Source organism: Lampetra fluviatilis, chromosome 58 (genome assembly GCF_964198595.1).
Source record: "Lampetra fluviatilis chromosome 58, kcLamFluv1.1, whole genome shotgun sequence".
In the NCBI taxonomy this organism is placed as follows: Eukaryota; Metazoa; Chordata; class Hyperoartia; order Petromyzontiformes; family Petromyzontidae; genus Lampetra; species Lampetra fluviatilis.
This window is the reverse complement of record NC_136332.1, coordinates 6,472,301-6,493,184: the sequence shown is the minus strand read 5'-3', so window position 1 is coordinate 6,493,184 and position 20,884 is coordinate 6,472,301. Positions and strand designations below refer to the sequence as shown.

Genomic DNA, 20,884 nt, shown 5'->3' with positions numbered 1-20,884 from the left:
TTGTCTCTTCTCACAATTCAAGTTCCTAGAATCAACCCACCCGCGCCTGCAACATGGCTTCATCCCAGAGGTCGCAATCAGGTACCCGACACCCGTACCCTACCCGTACCACCCGGCCGGGTACGGGTAGGGTACGGGTACGGGTACCCGTTTGCGACCCTGGTGCGGCCGGGTACGGGTACGGGTAAGGAATCAAAACCCGTTTGCGACCTGTGCTCTGCGTCTACATCAGTGGTGCGAAAGAAGAAGAATCAAGAAGAGGAAGACGACTCAACGTCTTGGCACTTTCTCACCCCCCCCCGCCCGCCCCCACCTGCTCGTGAGATGCGGTCGCATTTATTCGCCATGGAAATCGCGTCGCGACTTTTGCCGAGATTTCACAGCTAAATTATCCCATTGTTTGTTGCACGCAGTCGAACGGATATGTATATTTATTCTAGATTTGAAGTTTTCGTGACTGCAAGGATTCATACTCTTGGTTCTTTCGGTAAAGTCACGTAGGTAAAAAATGAAATAAAAATAAATTATTTATTTATTTCAAAATAAATTAATTAATTTTAATTTCATTTTTTTCATTTTTTACCTACGTGACTTTACCGAAAGAACTAAGAGGAGGATATGTATATGTTTTTTTTTCCATAACAGAGGTTTCTGGGTTAGATCGCGTTCATTATAAAAGTGTCATTAAACCCGCCGCCACACGGCACGTCAAAACAGCAAGGTTTGTCACGCAATCAAAACGTGGAGATTTGTTGCGAGAAAATCACACCCGTGTATTGGAGAGTAATCCCACAACATTTACAGTTCGAGTACAATTGGGCTCATGAGGCGACAGCCAACAACACATTCATATATTTATTGTCAAATGGGTTTAACAACACATTTGTATTTACGCGATCTCATAAAAATCCTACGTGTGAAACGGATTTTTCTTTTTTTTAATTCTCGGCGTTGCAAATCGGCCCAATTAAATGCAAAAGCCAATTTTACGTGATGGGTTTCTTTTTTTTAAATCCTTTATATTAAGTTCGCTTGCTTGCTTACGACCGTGCAAATCTTTCGGTCGTTTGTTAACCCACTTCCCGTGATCCAATCGAGCTGACATTTTGCACACAGACTCGTTGTGCGTGACAATTAATTTTCGTGAAAAAACAATTTCCAAAATTTTACACTTTTTAGGACAAAAATATGATATTTAATTACCAATTGCTTAATGGTGGCAGGCACCACAGTAAGAAACAACTGCTGAAGTGATAGAAAGGCCACGAACCAGCGACAAAACTTGTGGCGAGATGTTAACTCCCTCGCCTGGTGTACAGGAGGTCGTGGGTTCGATCCCAACCCTGACACCTGCTGCTGTATATTTGGAGTTTGCGTGTCTCTCTCTCTCATCATCATCATCACGGTGGCTATGAGATGTTAACTCCCTCGCCTGGTCTACAGGAGGTCGTGGGTTCGATCCCAACCCTGACACCTGCTGCTGTATATTTGGAGTTTGCGTGTCTCTCTCTCTCATCATCATCATCACGGTGGCTATGAGACGTTAACTACCTCGCCTGGTATACAGGAGGTCGTGGGTTCGATCCCAACCCTGACACCTGCTGCTGTATATTTGGAGTTTGTGTGTCTCTTTCTCTCATCATCATCACGGTGGCTATGAGATGTTAACTCCCTCGCCTGGTATACAGGAGGTCGTGGGTTCGATCCCAACCCTGACACCTGCTGCTGTATATTTGGAGTTTGCGTGTTCTACCCGTGGTCGCGTGGATTTTTCTCCGGGTCCTCCGGTTATTCACGCCACATTTAGAAACACGCGTTTAGAGTATTGGGCTGCTATAAATGTCCACAGGTTATGCCACTTAATCGAGCGATCATTCGTGTTCAGCTCGCTTCTGGCAAAGAGCTACATGGCTCACGTTGCCCTTACCTGGTAAAATAAAAAATAAATTGTTTAGCTCTAGTTTATTCGCAAATGCATGTGTGCGTGCGCAGTTACCGTTAATTTACTGCACACATCTCTGCGGCTTAGAGTGAGACAGTGATTTAGTGAGAGCGGAAACGCAGCCGAAGCCGCGTGGGCGATTTTAAATTGGCCCAGCGCGTTTATTTTATTAAAGACATGAACTCCGCACCGGTCAATGTTGTTCATATTCCCCCGTAAACCACCGGGACCCTATTTGTGAATTTTAGTTTCCTATCCAACAAATTAATGAGGCAGTGTATCCCCACCCGCACCCCCTCCCCACGCCGCAATTAATCTCAGCAGGGTGATTAGCGGCAGCGGCAGTATGATGCGATATACTGCTGCCGTATGGGCGACATTAGTTGTGGGAGCGGTGGCGCAGTGGTTAGCGCGCTGCACTGTGAACCCAACGGCCTGAGTTGGGTTTCAGGCCACGGCTATAGCATCGCTTGCGAGCTGGCAGCATGGCCCCCCCCCCCTCTCCTCCATCGCTATCCTGCATTGACCAGAATGGTGAAGTATGGTTTAAACAATCCTTCAGCAGGTGTGGCGTGGAGAGGTTTTTATCCAGCAGTGGATTGATAAAGGGCCATAAAGCATGACCGTTTTGGCATACTATAATTGATATAAATTCATGGCCCTTTTGTCAATGCAAAGGCCCCCCACATGCAATATTGGTTGTTGGAGGCTGATCGACCACACTGTGCATTCCTCCGGTTTTCCCGCCACATCCTCCCGTTTTACCCCTTCCACATTCAGAAACGTGCATTTAGACTATATCGATTGTTTTTTGCCGCGACAAATGTCCAAATGATTGGCCAACTTTGTTGGACTATCATTTGTGGCCAGGTCGCTTTTGAAAAATAAGTTAATGCATCGGTGGGCTTTGTCTGCTGGGATGGGGGATGGTTTCGTTTAATTTGTATGTGTTTGGGTAATTTATTTACCTTCATTGTACTTTGCACTCCGATCGTGTTTTTGTTGCAACGTTCTTATCTCGCGCCCAGCTTTATAGCTCATCGGATTCCTCCAGTTTCAAATAATATTCAGATTCTGATCAGTGGACGATGACGAAGGCGCGCGGCGTAGAAGTTTGCGAAGTGCGCAAACCACTGTGCCACAGCTCCCAAATACAAGATTCATACAATGCATATCCTGTTCAACGTTTCCGCGACATTTCATCTGCGGCATCTAAACAAGCGGCATCAACATCAACACCGCCGCCGCTTGTCCTCCGTAAAGAGATTCAGGGGCAGCCCTGCAATCGCTCGCCCAACACCACTGCTGGCAGATGGGGGCCCTCCCATCGAAGGCCCTTTGGAGAGGCCCCCCCCCCCCCCCCCGATTGTATTTCTCGCTGGCCATGGCGTTCACAGAGAGGTGGGAGAGGCGGTGGTGTAAGCGGGTTAGCGAGAAGCTGCGCCAAGAACCCGGCGCTCCCCCCGCCGCCGCCACCGCCGAGTTCGACTCCCGCTCACGGCCGACACCCGGCGGCGATTGTCGGAACCGGTCCTGGGCCTCCCCTAGGTCGACTCGGCCTCAAATGATTACCTGGCTCGGTGAGTAAAAACATCGCCGCTGGGGAGGCATCTGCCTCTGCTGGGAGATGGAATCAACACCCCCCCCCGCTCCCCCATGAACATACTCGGGGGGAGGAGGAGGGGCGGTTGTTTTTGTCTTTAAATATCGCGGGCGAGTCGATTTATTGACCCATTGGGCCAAGAGTGCACTTGCAGCGGCAGATAAGGAGCCCAATTAAACGAGCGGCGTCCTGAAAGCCACCGCGCGCCAGCGCCGCTGCTACCGCCGCTCCACTTGCGCTCGCTCGGCTTGTTCGCTCGGCGCGCTGGAACAGCGGCCACGCTGCAAGACGGCGCCTTCCGCGCTGTCCGCGAGTTTGCGATGCGTCGCCCGGATTTTCGGGATCAATCTTTTCCGAAAGATTTTTTTTTCGTCATCTGAACGATTTGCCGCTTAGGTGACAAAATTCAGGACGGTCCGGGAATAACCCAAAAAAAATTTGTGTCACATTTCGTAATTTGGCCCCCGAAAGACGTGACGTCGCTTCTCCTGTTGGCGTGTGTCGCGGCCGTGGTTAGCTCACTGGACTTACAAATCCAGAGGCAACCAGCTGGACTCCATCTCACGGCGTGGCAGTCGAAACGATGGAAAAACCTTCCTCGAATCTGCCCCTCCGCCCCGCCCCCCCCCCCCACCATACTAAACCCAACTCGACACCCAACAGGCCGCGTGGGCTGGGGTAAAGTGTGGAATGCCACCCACCACTTCCAATATGTCTCGGCAGCGTGGAAGAGTAGACCAAATACCCTCTGGAGCTGCCTGTAGTGGAGGCCCTTCTTGGCAAGCGGTGGCGCAAGCGTTGGCGTGAGCGAGCAATTGCAGGTGCTGCACCTTTATCTTGTAACTGAGAGAGACCGGGGGGGGGGGGAGGGTGCAAGTTTTGACACGCGGTGACCCTCAGGTCACCGTGCGGATCGTCCGTCCGTCCGTCTGCGCGCGTGTCTATCGGTGCGTCCGTTGCTCACGCTCCACCGCACTAGGCCACCGTTACAGACTCTGGGATGCGGTAACTAATCCTGAACGCGGTTACCGGGTCGTGGTTTTAACAGCCAGAGTTACTGTGCAGATTAAAATACTATAAAAACTATTTTGTATTTTACCAGGTAAGGCACAACTGAGCTATGTAGCTCATTGTCACAAGCGACATGGCCACAAGTGATTGCCCAGCGGAGTTGCTAACCACGTGGAAATTTACCAGCAGCCAAATGCTCTAAACGTGGAGGACCCGGGAGAAAAATCCACGTGATCACGGGGAGAACATGCAACGCAGGCGTCAGTGTAGGGATCGAACCCACGACCTCCTGCATACCAGGCGAGGTAGTTAACATCTCATAGCCACCGCACTCCCAGAAGGCCGCGTGTGTGGCTGATGGACTGTGAGAGAAAACGTTTTATTTATTTTTATTCGGGGAAAGGGACATACGGAGACGTCCGACTATTTATTTTTTTAAGTGGCCACCGATCAGCTGGTCTTGGGAGGAGGGGCGAGGGCGGAGAATCAGCAGAGTGTGCTGCTGGGGAATGTTTATAAACAAACCCATTCCTCGGATGACATGTGCTCCCTGCAACAGAACAGCCCCACGCCTTGATAATCATCATCATCATCATCGGTCAGCTGACTGACAGCTGTGCCGATCGGGGGGGAGGGGGGAGGGTGATTGACACATGTTCAACCCTGTCCACGGATTTGTCAGGGTGATCCACGCTCAGACACCCGAAATTGTCGAGAACAGAGCGACGGCGTTCGACTTCCCATGCCCTCACGAGTCGCCCCCGAATGAGGGCGAGAATGTTTGTTTCTACCGGAAGAATTCCGAAGAGCTGGAAAGTCTCCTTTTCCCCATCGCGAGTTAAAACCGCGTAACATTCGAACCAATGTGCTCACGCAGCCGCCCGTCCCCGCCGCTATAAGGGCTACAGCGCATTCTCCGTTTGTCAAGTTGCATCCATGGTGACATTTTGAAATCGAAGGCTGTTTTTTTTTCTTTTTTTAAAATCCTTAATATTAAGTTCACTTGCTTGCTTAGGACCGTGCAAATCTTTCGGTCGTTTTTTAACCCACTTCCCGTGATCCAATCGAGCTGACATTTTGCACACAGACTCGTTGTGCGTGACAATATATTTTCGTGAAAATTTTTTTCCATAACTTTACACTGTTTAGGACAAAAATATTATATTTAATTACCAATTGCTTAATGCTGCCATGCAATCATCTGACCCATAGGTGGCAGCCATCTCAAGCCAGAGGACGAGAGGACTCTAGCCGCCACGCATATAAAGGATTTATAGTGAAAAACTTTTTTTTACGGGTTATACTTATTTTCCTTCTGCCCTCCCGGTTCTCTCCCGACCGTGCCGTTGGCACCACGGCGCGTCGTTCGGCACGCTGTCCTCATCATGGATAGCACCGGTCGCGAAAGCCTGCGTGTTAACACTCATGTTGTCCTTCCGCGCGCCTACGATTGGCACGGTTCGCCACGTACGGTGCGAAAGAAGTTCACCATACGTACGTACGTACTGGAGAGCCGCTGGATATATTAAGAAGCCACTGGAGCTGTTAGGAAGCTAAATCTAGATTGAAAAAAAAATTTACCCGTAAAAACAAAGTTTTCACTCTAAATCCTTTATATGCGTGGCGGCTAGAGTCCTCTCGTCCTCTGGCTTGAGATGGCTGCCACCTATGGGTCAGATGATTGTCTGCCAGCATTAAGCAATTGGTAATTAAATATTTTTAAAAAATTCCCTAAACAGTGTAAAATTTTGAAAAAAAAATTCACGAAAATTAATTGTCACGCACAACGAGTCTGTGTGGAAAATGTCAGCTCGATTGGATCACGGGAAGTGGGTTAAAAAACAACCGAAAAATGTGCACGGTCCTAAGCAAGCAAGCACGCAAGCACGCAAGCAAGCGAAATTAATATAAAGGATTTAATTATCTCTTGACAACTGCTTTATTTGTTTGGTTTGTTGTCCATCCCCCGGCAGTTGCCTACGTACGGTGCGAAAGAAGTTCAACACACGTACAAACATGGACTCACACAGAGACCCACACAGACCCACGCAGAGACCCATAGATCCTCACAAAGACCCATAGTTTGTTGGCCTTACCCGCCCCCCGCCCGCACCTCCGATTAGCGCGGTTGCCTACGTACTGTGCGAAAGAAGTTCAATGCACGTACACACACACACATACCGCAACACGTCCGACGTTCCGCTCCCAAGCGGAGAGAACCATTGCCAGCGAAACGTCGGGACGCCGCGCCCGGCGAGAGAGAGGGGAAACCTCCCGGGCGGAAAAAAACATCCCGGGGAAGCGATGACACTCGGCCGTGCAAAAGACAGCGGCCGTGAGTCCATTGGGCTGGAGGGGGGGAGGTGGCGTTGATGAATTATGATTTCATACGAACTCCCCCCCCCCCACCCCCTTCTTCTCCCCGGGGGGACTGCGTCTCAGAGACACAGCGGCCTAATTAGGAGGCGTCACGCGTCGAGATTTCTCGCTTCTCGGAAAATTCCAAGAACGAACCCCCCCCCCACCTACTCTTAGGTTGTTTTCGGTAAAGTCACGTAGGTAAAAAAATAATATTAAAATAAATAATAATAAATGAAAATAACTCAATTAAATCACGACGTGTCGGAGGCAACGCAAGTTTCCGTCTTCAGGTGGGGCAGTCACAGTCAAATTGATACAGTAAATTTGGCGGTGATTGATACGGTAAATTTGGCGGTGATTGATACGGTAAATTTGGCGGTGATTGATACAGTAAATTTGGTTGTGATTGATACAGTAAATTTGGCTGTGACGGTCCCACCTGAAGACGGAGACTTGTGTTGCCTCCGAAACGTCGTGATTTAATTGAGTTATTTTCATTTTTTTTAATTTTAATATTATTTCTTTACCTACGTGACTTTACCGAAAAAACCTAAGAGTATGAATCCTTGCAGTCACGAAAGATTCAAATCTAGAATTAACGCACCACCCCCCCCTCCCCCGTGCCCCCACAGCGACGCAGCAAGATTTCTCTTCTGTGTTTCTGGGGGGGCCATCCATAAATGACGTCACGCACCTGGGGGAGGGGGGGTCAGACATTTGTGACGATGTGTGACGAGGGGGGGGGGGTGAGAAATGTGACGTCACATCAAAATGCGCAACTTTAAATTAATATAGACAACACGTTCTACTTAATTAAATTAACTTTTAAATACATGTTTTCTCCTACAACATCAGAGTGCAGCGCCACATTAAATACGCACTACAATGACAATAGTTTAAAGCGATTTGAAGCATGTTTTTTTTGGGGGGGGGGCAGAGCTTTGTGACGTCATATTTGAGGGAGGGAGGGGGGGGGTCTGACTTTTTGTGACGCCATGTGACGATGGGGTTGGTGGGGGGGGGGTGGTCAAAAATCGTACAAAATCGCGCGACGTCATTTATGGACGGCCCCATACGGGGTTAAACCGCGTGGCTTGTCACGGTGCGGCTTGCACCCCACGCGGAGTGGCGGCACCCCGCGTGGGGTGTGCGCTGTGCAGGTTTCTCTCTCTCCGCGTTCTGCGAGGGCTTCCTCCGAGACTCTGCGGTTCAGCGGCAGAGCCAAACACGCAGCGAGCGACTTGCCCTGTTGACCAAACGTCGCAGTGATGAAAACATCACCTGCGCCTGGGATCACACACGGGTGCAACGGCGCCCTCCCCTACTGCGGAGTCGTATACTCTTTGGTTCTTTCGGTAAAGTCACGTAGAAGGGAAATAATAAAATATTAAAAATTCAACATAACATAACAGGACTCTTGAGGCTTTCTTGGGTAAAAGGAAATGTGCAAATTAAAAAAATATACGTTTTTAATCTTTATCGCTCAGATGTGCGTGTTTACGAAGAAGGGGTGGTCATTGCCCGGGACATCATCTCTCGTAAGCTTCTCACGTTAAGGCCACAGTTTCATTGTAATAAAAACACATTTCGGCGGAGGGAGCTGGTAGGAACGTTGGGTTGCTCGGTCAATGGCCACGGTTAACGGCGGCGTGGTGTATTCCGCAAATATGCCCGACTGTGAGGGCAGTCACAAGCCGGCGTGAGTAGGTTAAACGTTGAGTTTTATAAGGGCACCACGGGGTGACCAGCCCCTCCCCACCCAGCCCCACCCCTCCCACCCCCGACCCAACCCCACCCTCCCCACCCAGCCCCTCCCCACCCTCCCCTCCCCACCCAGCCCCTCCCCACCCTCCCCACCCAGCCCCTCCCCACCCTCCCCTCTCCACCCAGCCCCACCCCTCCCATTTTTGGATGCACGACGGACGGACTAATCCCCTGTGGGCTGGTGTAACCAGGAGGTTCCTACCAGTATAAGTTTTTAATCTTTATCGCTCAGATGTGTGTGTCGTAAGCTTCTCTCGTTAAGGCCACGGTGTCATTGTAATCATACATTTTTTTTATTCTAAAGCGCCCTTTCGTTCAAGGCGATGCATTCGGGAGATGAACTCCAGCGTCGCGGCCTGCTCGCAATGCCAAGAGGGCTTTCAAAGGGGCGCGTTTGTATCGCTTTGCCGCTTCTCGTAATTTCTGTTTTTTGCGTGGCCCACAGCGCTGCTGAAGAATGGGTCCAGATCTTCTCCCGATCGGCCCACATGACCGGACGTGCCCCGCCACACTTTCAACGCTTTGATGAGGAACATTGAATTCATAAATAATAACATTAAAATAATGTCATTAAATAAAAGAATATAAAAATGTAATAAATGTTGTACATTACAAATACATTTTGGAAAATCAATGTTAATGAATAGTTTGAAAAAAAAAGGATAAATTGAAACATTTATAAAAAATAATAACATGAAATAATAATCTCACATTTCGATTTAAAGCTTTCGTGACTGCAGGGATTCATCTTCTTGGTTCTTTCGGTAAAGTCAAGTAGAAGGGAAATAATAAAATAATAAAAATAAAACATAATAAAATACAATTCTCACGGCGTTTCGGCCACAACGCAAGCAGCTGTCCTCAGGTGAAGAACAGGTCTGTCGGAAAGACAGCGTCACCTGAGGACGGCTGCTTGCGTTGTGGCCGAAACGTCGTGAGAATTGTATTTTATTATGTTTAATTTTTTTTATTTTATTATTTCCCTTCTACGTGACTTTACCGAAAGAACCAAGAAGATGAATCTCACACATTCACCACCTCCCCTCCACCTCCTCCCCCCACTTATGTCCATGCCTGCAGTTTTAGGTGATTTGCCACAGATGACTGTTTATTTGTGTTCCAGGACGAGCAGTCTTTGTGATATTTCTCACTGACGCTGACCATCATCAATGCGGGCACAGCCCAAGGGATACCCGCCTGACGAGTTTGTCGTTTTCAATTTAATATTAACTTATATTCACTTACATCTTCGTGGTGATCTCGGTGTTAGCGTTTGCAAATGCACGGCCAGAGTTTCAAGCCGGCCTCTGATGCGACGTTGGCTATGTGGAGGGGGGGGGAGGGTTTTGTTATAGAAGAACCTGCGGCTTCGAAAGGAAATCCTGCGGCCGGTTCAGTTGGGTCGCTTCCTCTGGCGAATGAAAAGCAATGAACGCGCACGGTGTATTATGTCGAGGAACACTTCACCCGGTGACAGCGTGCATCTCAAGTTCATCCTCCTGATCTCGGCCACATTCACCGATTGCCCCCCCCCCCCCCCAGGGTTAGAGGGTCACACGCAAGGTGGCGTAGCACCAACCCCCCAGGGTCCCTCGTGGTCAAAGCCCCCCCCCCCCCCGAGCAAGCCAATCCAGAGGGAACCAGCTGACAAAAGTTTCTCAAAACCTGCCCCCGCCGCCGCCGCAAACCCGACTCTCCGCCCAGCAGGTCGCGTGCGGTTGCGGTCAAGTGTGGGTCGGGATCGCACCCACGACCTCCCGTGCACCAAGCGAGGCGTTTAACATCTCCCCGCCGCGTCTGTCGCGACGCTAGGCCGTGCCGAGACGCACCCCCCTCCCCCGGAGCGTTAACCGGGGCGGCCCCCGGGCGCTCGAACCGCCAACGTCCGTGGCGCGTCGGCAGCCCCCGGGCCATCGCCGAGGGGGGGGGGGGGCGGGGGGGGGGTCACGGGGCCGGCGTGCGCCAGAGGTCGCAACCGGGTACCCGATACCCGTACCCTACCCGATACCCGGCTAACCGTTTGCGACCCTGGTGCGGCCGGGTACGGGTAGACCGTGAGTCACTGGTGAGTAACTGTTTGTCACTCATTTCCCAACGTCTTGTCTCTTCTCACAATTCAAGTTCCTAGAATCAACACACCCGCGCCTGCAACATGGCTTCATCCCAGAGGTCGCAATCAGGTACCCGATACCCGTACCCTACCCGTACCCGGCTGGGTACGGGTAGGGTACGGATATCCGTTTGCGACCCTGGTGCGGCCGGGTACGGGTACGGGTAAGGAATCAAAACCCGTTGGCGACCTCTGGCGTGCGCCCGAGACGCGGGGGATCCGGTTGTTAAGTGTTCTCCACTAACAGCCTGGCTCTGGCTCTGGCTTTTGAAACGCCGCCGCAATTTGTCCCGGCCTACCCGTGGGGGGGGGGGGGGTGTGGGGGCGTTGAGCTGCAGCGGCAAGCTCCGGTCCGGGGTCATAGGGCAGCGGTCCGTGGGCCGAATCCCCGGTGGGCCGGCTCCATTTGCGAGGGCCGGTGGTGCGTGGGGGAAATTGGAAATGTGATCAGAGCTTTTTTTTTTTAAGTGTTTTTATCCAGATATTTCATTACCGCCGATGTGTAAATTCCGTTGCTTATTTTCGCCCCAAATATTCTTCCACACGGCACCCCCCCCCCCCCCCAATTTGTTGCTTGGAGCCAGCCCCAAATTGGCCCAACGAGGATTGCACGGCAATTTAAGGACGGGGGGGGGGAGGGGTAGGGGGGGGTTGGTGGCCGCCGCGTTTACAAAATTGCCCGATTTTCTTTGTCCCAGTCCGTCGCTTCGCAGCGGCTGATCTTGATCATTGCCGCAAGCCGGGCCCCCCCCCAACCCCCCCTCCCCGTGGTCTTGTGAGCGGCTCCGGTTTAGTGGGGAGGTGGTGGGAAGTTTTCTTCTGGCTGTGGATGTCGCCACGACTGTGGGTGGGCACGCGGCGGGAGCGGTACGGGATTATCCGCCCACGCACCGATTGGTGTTACGTGACTCAGCCGGCCGACCGCCGTTACGATCATCATCATCGTCGTCGTTGTTGTAGTTGCCACCCCATCTCCCCCACCACACTCTCTGCGCGTAGGCGATGATTCCCCGCTCTGCTCTGGGACGCGAGATCTTTCCTCCCGATACGAGGAAGCCGCCGGGAGCTGCGCACTTTGAAATCATCGTCGAGATTGAGAACCCATTTCTTTAGAAACTGCTTTTCGTGTTCAGTTTGTTGTTATATTCTTTGGGTCTTTCGGTAAAGTCACGTGGATAGGTTCAAAGAAAATAACAAAAATAACAAAAAACTACGACGTTTCGATCGCAACACAAGCGGTAGTCATCTTCCTGACTTTACCGAAAGACCCAAAGAATATGAATTCCTGCAGTCACGAAAGTTTTAAGTCAAGTTTGTTGTCCTTAACTCCGCGCCTCCAATTAGCGCAGTTGGTACGGTGCGAAAGAAGTTCGACGCACACGCGTACATATCTTTTGTACAACCCATCATCTTGTCAGGAGCATTGACTCAATACAAGCAAACTCTGGAGCGACCGAGCTTTGGACATCCAGGGTCTCATCCGCAGCAGTCAGGATCGCTGGGACCAACCAATGCACCTCCGATACAATCAGCACGGTTGTTCTACGTGCGGTGCGGAAGAAGCTTGACGTACGTACATACAAAGACAAAGATCCCCCGGATAGCCTATGAGATTTAGAGTCGCGAGATTGAATACGCTCGCCCTCGTTGTCCCATGGTACCGCTCGGGGGGGAGATGGAGTGGAACCGACGACCCCCGGATTGCAAGGCCGGTGCCCCGCTGGGCGTTCCGTCGCAGGCAGTGTCAAGATTAACACATTCCTCCTGCGGAGGAAGCTGGTAGGAACGTCGGGTTGCTCGGTCAATGGCCAGGGTCAACGGCGGCGTGGTGTATTCCGCAAATATGGCCGACTGTGAGGGCGGGCATAAGCCGGCGTGAGTAGGAGAAACGTTGAGTTTTGTAAGGGCACCACGGGGTGACCAGCCCCTCCCCACCCAGCCCCACCCAGCCCCTCCCCACCCTCCCCACCCAGCCCCTCCCCATCCTCCTCATCCTCCCTCCCCACCCAGCCCCTCCCTGCACGACAAACGAACGGACACAATAATCCCCTGTAGGCTGGTGGAACCAGTGGGTTCCTACCATTATTACTCGGATTTATATCTGGCTGCTGCCTAGGAATTTCCACGTGGTGATAAGCAGCTTCGTTGAGCGATCAATGGGTGACCAGGTCGCTTCTGAAAGACGAGCTCGTAGCTCAGTGGGCTTTGACCTTGGTGAAATTAAATCAGTTTATTGTTGCGTCGTGGATGTTTCGAACGATTTGTACTGCCCTTTCCGATACGTGACACTCCTATCGTGTTGTTGTACTGTGCGTTGTTGTTGTTGTTGTTGTTTCAACGTTCTAACCCTGTGCCCCTACTACGCACCTGTGAAAAACAATACTTTACAGCTCATCGAAATTCCGGGTGACTTGCAGGGGCATCAAAATCGAACGATGGTCGCTCTGTTCTCGACAATTTGTTCTCACGGAGTGGGCTGTCTGTGCGTGGATCGCCCTGACACAAATCCGTGGACAGGGTTGAACACGTGCCAATCACACGGTGTGGCTCTGGACTCGATGCACGGACAACACCCCCCCCCCCCCCGTCATCATCGGTCACCTGTCAGTCAGCTGACCGATGATGATGATGACGATGAAAATCGTGGCGCTGTGCAATGGCAGGGGCCACATGTCATCCGAGGAATGTGTTTGTTTGTAAATATTCCCACCGCTACAGTTTGCTCGCTTTGAGAACACCAAAGGTTGGGACAGAAACGTTATTGTTCGAATGCGTCCCGCGTGTGAGTGTGTGTGTGTGCTCGCGCGTGTAACTGTTTGCACAGCGGGTAGCACAGGTGGTGCATCTGCCCACCAATATCAGTCAACCCGGAGCACCTGGCTCTGTCCCGTGACCTCCTGCCATCAACTGAAGCCTTCCACAATAGCCTCGGAGCGCACCTAGCCTGGCACAAGCACCGTCGTCACCATCACTTTGGTGGCGAACGGCGGCTATTGGTGTACGCGTCTGCGTTTTAAATACGGAACACGTGTGTATACACATGGGGAGCGGTGGCACAGTGGATCGTGGCTGCGTCTCGCAGCAAACGAGGGCCTGGGTTCGATTTCCAACTCGGACCCCTTCTCCATGTAGCGTTGGTGTGTTAATTATAATTTACATTTTTTGTAAGGCGCCTTCCGCTAATGTCTCAAGGCGCCCTGTAAGAATAAGGACGGGCCAAGAGAGAATGAGGAGTTAAATAGAATAAACTGAGCCACAATACAGGTAATTTTTTTACGTTCTATCGCGTAATCTTTGACCCAAAGAATATTCATTCCTGCACTCACGGAAGCTTTAAGTCAAGATTTTTTCGCGTAAATATGTAAATGTGTCGTTAAACCCGCCAACACACGACATAGCCAATTAGTGAGGTTCGTCACGTAAACAGAAGGTGCTATATCGTCACTAATACAGCACTAGTGCAGTACTAGTGTGTAGTGTATAGTGTAGTGTATAGTGTAGTATACTAGTACAGCACTAGTGTATAGTGTAGTGTATAGTGTAGTATACTAGTACAGCACTAGTGTATAGTGTAGTGTATAGTGTAGTATACTAGTACAGCACTAGTGTATAGTGTAGTGTATAATGTAGTGTATAGTGTAGTATACTAGTACAGTACTAGTGTGTAGTGTATAGTGTAGTGTATAATGTAGTATACTAGTACAGCCCACCGCTGTGTTGGAGAGTAAATCCACAACATTTACAATGCGAGTAGTACGACGTTTCGCCAGTAATTACAACCAGCTTCATCGGACAATTGGCTGTGTCGGGTGGTGGCGGGTTTCACGACACATACTTCCGCGATCTAACCCAAAAAAAATGATTACGATTAAATCACCTGCCTTTAAAAAAATGTGTTTCAAGACGTGACTTTAAAGTATCCACATTATCGGATAAACGAATTTTCCAAAGGTACGGAATTCCTACAACCGTGTTGCAGCCACAGCTAAACAGCTCTGTATGTTGAACTTCTTTCGCACCGCGCGCTAACCGGAGGTGCGGAGGGGGAAGGACGGCAAACTCAACACAGACACTGTCTCCCCGACAGACCTGGTCTTCACCTGAGGACGGCTGCTTGCGTTGTGGCCGAAACGTCGTGAGAATTATTTTATTATGTTTTATTTTTATCATTTTATTACCTCCCTTCTACGTGACTTTACCGAAAGAACCAAGAAGACAAACCAAGCAGTTCTAATTAAATGCGTTTGTCAATCAAGACGATGATTTAAAAGTTGGGCAGCTCCCAGTTGCTTCCTAATATCGGAAGGGAAGAGCGTTCCAGACGGCCACAGAAGCAGCACGCCTGATGCGGTGACCACCGTCTTTGTTCGACGGCTGAGCCAAAACCCGCCGCTGCTGCTGCTGCTGTTGCTGCTACTGCTGCTGCTACTGCTGCTGCTGCTGTTGCTGCTACTGCTGCTACTGCTGCTGCTGCTGTTGTTGCTGCTGTGGCTGCTACTGCTGCTGCTGCTACTGCTGCTGCTGCTGTTGCTGCTACTGCTGCTGCTGCTACTGCTGCTGTTGCTACTGCTGCTGTTGCTGCTACTGCTGCTGCTGCTACTGCTGCTGTTGCTGCTACTGCTGCTGCTGTTGCTGCTGCTGCTACTGCTGCTGCTACTGCTGTTACTGCTACTGCTGCTACTGCTGCTGCTGCTGCAGCTACTGCTGCTGTTGCTGCTGCTGCTGCTGCTACTGCTGCTGTTGCTGCTGCTGCTACTGCTGCTGCAGCGAGGATGACCGGAGTTTGCGCGATGGTTTATCGCTCCTCGACAAGATCGGCCAAGGTAATTGCGGCTCATTTGTGGCGAGCACTTTGTGTGCGACGAATGCGTCCTCCCCTATCATTCGGCAAACGGAAGCCAATGCAGATATACACCGCACACATATACACACACAGTGTAAACTGGTATTGGCTGATACATCTCGATGCTGAAAATATACCTCTAATTGACTCTATTGCGAAGATCTGGCAGGAACCTCACCGAGCCTTGAGACTCCGTGAGGCTCTCCTGATTCAGCAACGTGCAGTGGCAACACCTGCGGCATATACAAGGCGCCAGGTGACTCAAGACTACCCAGAAACCAGGGATGGGAGTGACTGACACGCAAAGGGTGCTGGATGTGAAAGCAAAAGTTGGGTGTGTGTGTATCTTCTAATCCTGCATGTGTGCGTGTGTCTGTGTGTGTGGGGAGCGGTAGTGTAGCGGTTAGCGCGCTGCGCTATGAACCTGGCGACCCGGGTTCGATTCCCGCTCACAGCTAACACCAGTGACGATTATCTGAACCGGTCCTGGGCCTCCCCTAGGTCGACTCAGCCTTAAATGAGTACCTGGTGCGGTGTGTAAACATCGCCACTGGGGAGACAAAGGCGGTCGGGCGTGGTGCTGGCCACCCACCCCTTCGTGTGCCGTGTCGGCCTTCATAGGTGATCGCTAACAGCACTTGCCCCAACAGTCTGTTAAGGCTACACGGGGGGGGGGGAGGGGATCTTTGTCTTTGTTTTTTTTGTCAGAGACCAAATGTGTTTAACATCAAACGCCAGCGCGTGGCGATCCCGCTGGTTTGCCGGCAGTGCACAAGCACAACGGCACAACAATCAATCAACTTAACACGTTCGCCAACAACAAACGCCCCGTCACCTTGAAAGGGAAGACGACGCGTGAAAGGGGCAACGATTTGTCGGGCGATGGTCTTGATTTCCCAGCACCGAGGATAGGCCTGGGTCGATAGATCGAGAGCCAGAGAGACGCGGCGAGAAATAGCCGGAGGGCGGTCGCAAACGGGTTTTGATTCGTTACCCGTACCCGTACCCGGCCGCACCAGGGTCGCAAACGGGTACCCGTACCCGACCGGGTACGGGTAGCCGGGTATCGGGTAGGGTACGGGTATCGGGTACCCGGTTGCGACCTCTGGCCCATGGTGGTGGTATTAGGAAGCCACTGGAGCTATGCACTTGATTTAAAAAATCTAGATTGAAAACTCATACTGGGTAGGAACCTCCTGGTTACACCAGCCCACAGGGGATTATTGTGTCCGTCCGTCCGTCGTGCATCCAAAAATGGGAGGGGTGGGGCTGGGTGGAGAGGGGAGGGTGGGGAGGGGCTGGGTGGGGAGGGGCTGGGTGGGGAGGGGAGGGTGGGGAGGGAGGGGCTGGGTGGGGAGGGTGGGGAGGGTGGGGGGTGAGAGGGGTGGGGCGGGGTGGGGCTGGGTGGGGTGGGGTTGGGCTGGGTGGGGAGGGGAGGGGCTGGTCACCCCGTGGTGCCCTTATAAAACTCAACGTTTAACCTACTCACGCCGGCTTGTGCCCGCCCTCACAGTCGGCCATATTTGCGGAATACACCACGCCCTGGCCGTTGACCCTGGCCATTGACCGAGCAACCCAACGTTCCTACCAGCTCCCTCCGCAGGAGGAATGTGTTTTATTTCAGAACCGCTTGTTGTGTTTAGTTGTCCGTCCCCCGCATGTCCGATCAGCGCGGTCGGCTCCGTACGGCGCGAAAGAAAGTTCGACACACATCACACATACGCACGTGGGCGTAAAGAGAGACAGAGTGAATAATAGTTGGGAGACTGCACTCATGCACCACGGGGCCCTGGCAAGGCACACACGCCTGTGTGCGTGGTCCGAGCAACTTCAGTTGTAGCGATGTGTATGGCCACTCGGCTCATTTCAAGCGGGGTATTCGATCGTCCGCTGTTATTGTCCTCACGAACACAACAGAACGACTCTAAACTAAACAATATTTTTTTTTATTTTCACCAGGTAAGGCCCACTGAACTATTAGCTTCTTTTTTTCGATTTAAAGCTTTCGTGACTGCAGGGATTCATCTTCTTGGTTCTTACGGTAAAGTCACGTAGAAGGGAAATAATAAAATAAAATAAAAAAATAATAATAATAAACCATAATAAAATAATATAATAATGTTATATAACAAAATATGAATTATTATGTTTTATTTGTATTATTTTATTATTTCCCTTCTACGTGACTTTACCAAAAGAACCAAAAAGATATTAGCTTCTTTCTCAGATGCGAACCTGGGCACACTTGATAGCCCAACGAAGCGGCGTTTCATCACGTGGGCATTTATAGCAGACGAATTCTCTAAACGCGCGATGTTTCTAAACGTGACGGAAAAAACCGGAGGACCTGGAGAAAAATCCACGCCACCATTGGGAGAGAGACACCGCAAACTCCAAATATTCAGGCGTCATGGTTGGGATCGAACCCACGACAACCTGCATACCAGGGGAGGTAGTTAACATCTCGCCACCGTAGGTCACGTGGCTATCCCACCTGAGATGGCTCTGACAGGTAAAATACGCAACAAAAAATAAGACAAGTCGCCTCCTTCCCCGTATCTGTCCCTCATCCCATCGGCAAGACGGCCTTTTGGGAGCGCATAATTCCAGCAGCGTTAGTTCAACACAAGCAAGACTGTGCGTGCGTGGACCGGTTTCCACATTTAGCGTCTCATCAGCAGTCTGGCTGCTCGAATCAATGCCGGCGAACTGCCAGATGTTGTACGTAAGCGAGGAACCCCTCCCTGCTACACACGTGGGGTCCCAGTTACATGCGAGAAGCTCGTGGTTAATTTGTGAAATATCTTCTCTGGGCTCAAGGCCAGGTAACCTCCAATTGGCACGGCTGGCTTACACGTACGGTGCGAAGCTATTTCGACACACAAACACACGGGCACAGCAGAGGTAGGGCGAGTTCAAGTCCTGGTTGCGGGGGGGGTGGGGGGCTCAGCCTATCATCATCCTTTCTCCCTCCCGAGGTCGATAAAACGGCAAGCAGCAATGAATTTGTAGGGATGTCAACAGTGGTGGCATCAAATGACTCCCGTCCCCCCCTACCGTGGCAATGTGGCATTTCCTGCACTGGCTGTGGGGGCTGTAAACAGGAGATGAGCGTACAATGGGCCTGAACAATGTGACATTCCTTTGGACCGGGGGAGGGAGAGTAGTGGCCTAGTAACTGCATTATCAATGGCCTAGTAACTATATTATCAGTAGTGTAGTGACTACATTATCAGTGGTGTAGTGACTACATTATCAGTGGCCTAGTAACTACATTATCAGTGGCATAGTAACTACATTATCAGTGGCCTAGTAACTACATTATCAGTGGTGTAGTGACTACATTATCAGTGGTGTAGTAACTACATCATCAGTGGTGTAGTAACTACATTATCAGTGGTGTAGTGACTACATTATCAGTGGTGTAGTAACTACATCATCAGTGGTGTAGTAACTACATTATCAGTGGTGTAGTAACTACATCATCAGTGGTGTAGTAACTACATTATCAGTGGTGTAGTAACTACATCAGTGGCATAGTAACTACACTATCAGTGGCCTAGTCACTACATGATCAGTTCAGGGGGTCCGGCAATCAGTCAGGGTGGGATCAGGATGCCCCCCCCCCCCCCCAATATTGTGATGTCTCTTCGCACGGTGGCACCTAGAGGCTATTATTTATACATCGTGGGCTCATCTTGGCCCTAACCACATCGTCGTTACGCTCTCACGGTCTCGAACATTGAACGCTGTAGGGGGAGCACGCGCCAATCCTCGCAACAATGCAGCCACTACCAGCTCCGGAGTAGTTAACCCCATTGAAAGATTACGTTACTGCTACAATTGCATTGCAAGAAAAAAAAAACGTAAAACGTAAATTAAATCACTTCCATATTAATCATTTAACCGCGTTTTCAATATTTTGTTGAGATATGAAAGCCTCATCGTGGTTGTCACGGGGAGCCCCAATTCGTAGCTTTGGCCACGTGGATGGGTAGGGCCAAGGCACCCCCCCCCTGCCTCCTCGCTAGTTGCTACTAAAACTAAACTATGTTTTTTGTTCTGTTTCAGAAGCGGCATGTGGCCACAAATGACAGCTCAACAAAAGTAGCTTATCGGGTGGGAATTGATCGCAGCAGACAAATAGTCGAAACCGCCCCAAATGGACATCTGTGGGGAAAAAATATTTTTAGCTCACCGGATTCCTCCAGTATGAATAAATATTCCGATTCTAAAGGCGTGATTCGAAATGTGGAGGCAACAAAAACAAACTGGAGGACCCGGAGAAAAATCCACTCGACCACCGAGACACGCAAACTCCAAATATACAGCAGCAGCAGGCGTCAGGGTCGGGTTCGAACCCACGACCTCCTGTGTACCAGGCGAGAGAGTCAACATCTCCTAGCCACCGTGATGATGATGAGAGACACGCAAACTCCAAATATACAGCAGCAGGCGCCAGGATCGGGAAAGAACCCACGACCTCCCGTGCACCAGGCGACGGAGTCAACATCCCCTAGCCACCGTGATGACCATGATAAGAGAGAGACCCGCAAACTCCAACTATACAGCAGCAGCAGCAGGCATCGTCAGGGTCGGGGTCGAACCCACGACCTCCTGTGTACCAGGCGAAGGAGTCAACATCTCTCTCCACCCACCCACCCCTCCCCTCCTCCTCCTCACCTCCACGAGACGTACGTAGGCGGCGGGGAACCATCCCTTGTCGTCGCCCCTCTCGCCCTCGCACCAGCCGTCTGCGAGCGCCTGCAGCACGCGGATCGTGTCACCCGCGTCAAAGCGCAGACCGCTCGGGTGGCCGTCGCCCGCGAACGCGTAGACGGCGCGGCACAGCGAGCCCGCCTCCATGGGGAGGTGGTGGGTGGGTGGCTGGGTGGTGGGGAGGTGGGGAGGTGGGGAGGTGGTGGGTGGGTGGGTGGGTGGCTGGGTGGTGGGGAGGGTGGGTGGGTGGGTGGGTGGCTGGGTGGTGGGGAGGTGGGTGGGTGACTGTGTGTGTGGGGAGGTGGGTGGCTGGGTGGGTGTGTTGGTGGATGTGTGGGTGGGTGTGTTGGTGGATGTGTGGGTGGGTGTGTTGGTGGATGTGTGGGTGGGTGGGTGACTCTGTGTGTGGGGAGGTGGGTGGCTGGCTGGCTGGCTGGGTCGCTGTGTGGGTGGGTGTGTTGGTAGGTGTGTGGGTGGGTGTGTTGGTGGATGTGTTGGTGGGTGGCTGGGTGGCTGGCTGGCTGGCTGTGT

The 20,884-nt window shown here is 51.4% G+C and overlaps 1 protein-coding gene across 2 annotated transcripts in view; it reads right to left on the bottom strand.

Annotated features, from left to right (window-relative positions):
* LOC144950463 (growth arrest-specific protein 7-like) overlaps positions 1 to 20,552 on the bottom strand; it is an 85,732-nt gene extending 65,180 nt beyond the window's left edge. The window contains exon 1 of one of the 2 annotated variants that reach the window (XM_078880585.1): positions 20,318 to 20,552. In XM_078880585.1, coding sequence (XP_078736711.1) covers positions 20,318 to 20,500 — 183 coding nt within the window. In that variant the 5' untranslated portion in view covers positions 20,501 to 20,552. The remainder of the gene's footprint in view (positions 1 to 20,317) is intronic. The other variant, XM_078880586.1, reaches the window with a different exon arrangement.
* Positions 20,553 to 20,884: the final 332 nt, after the last annotated feature.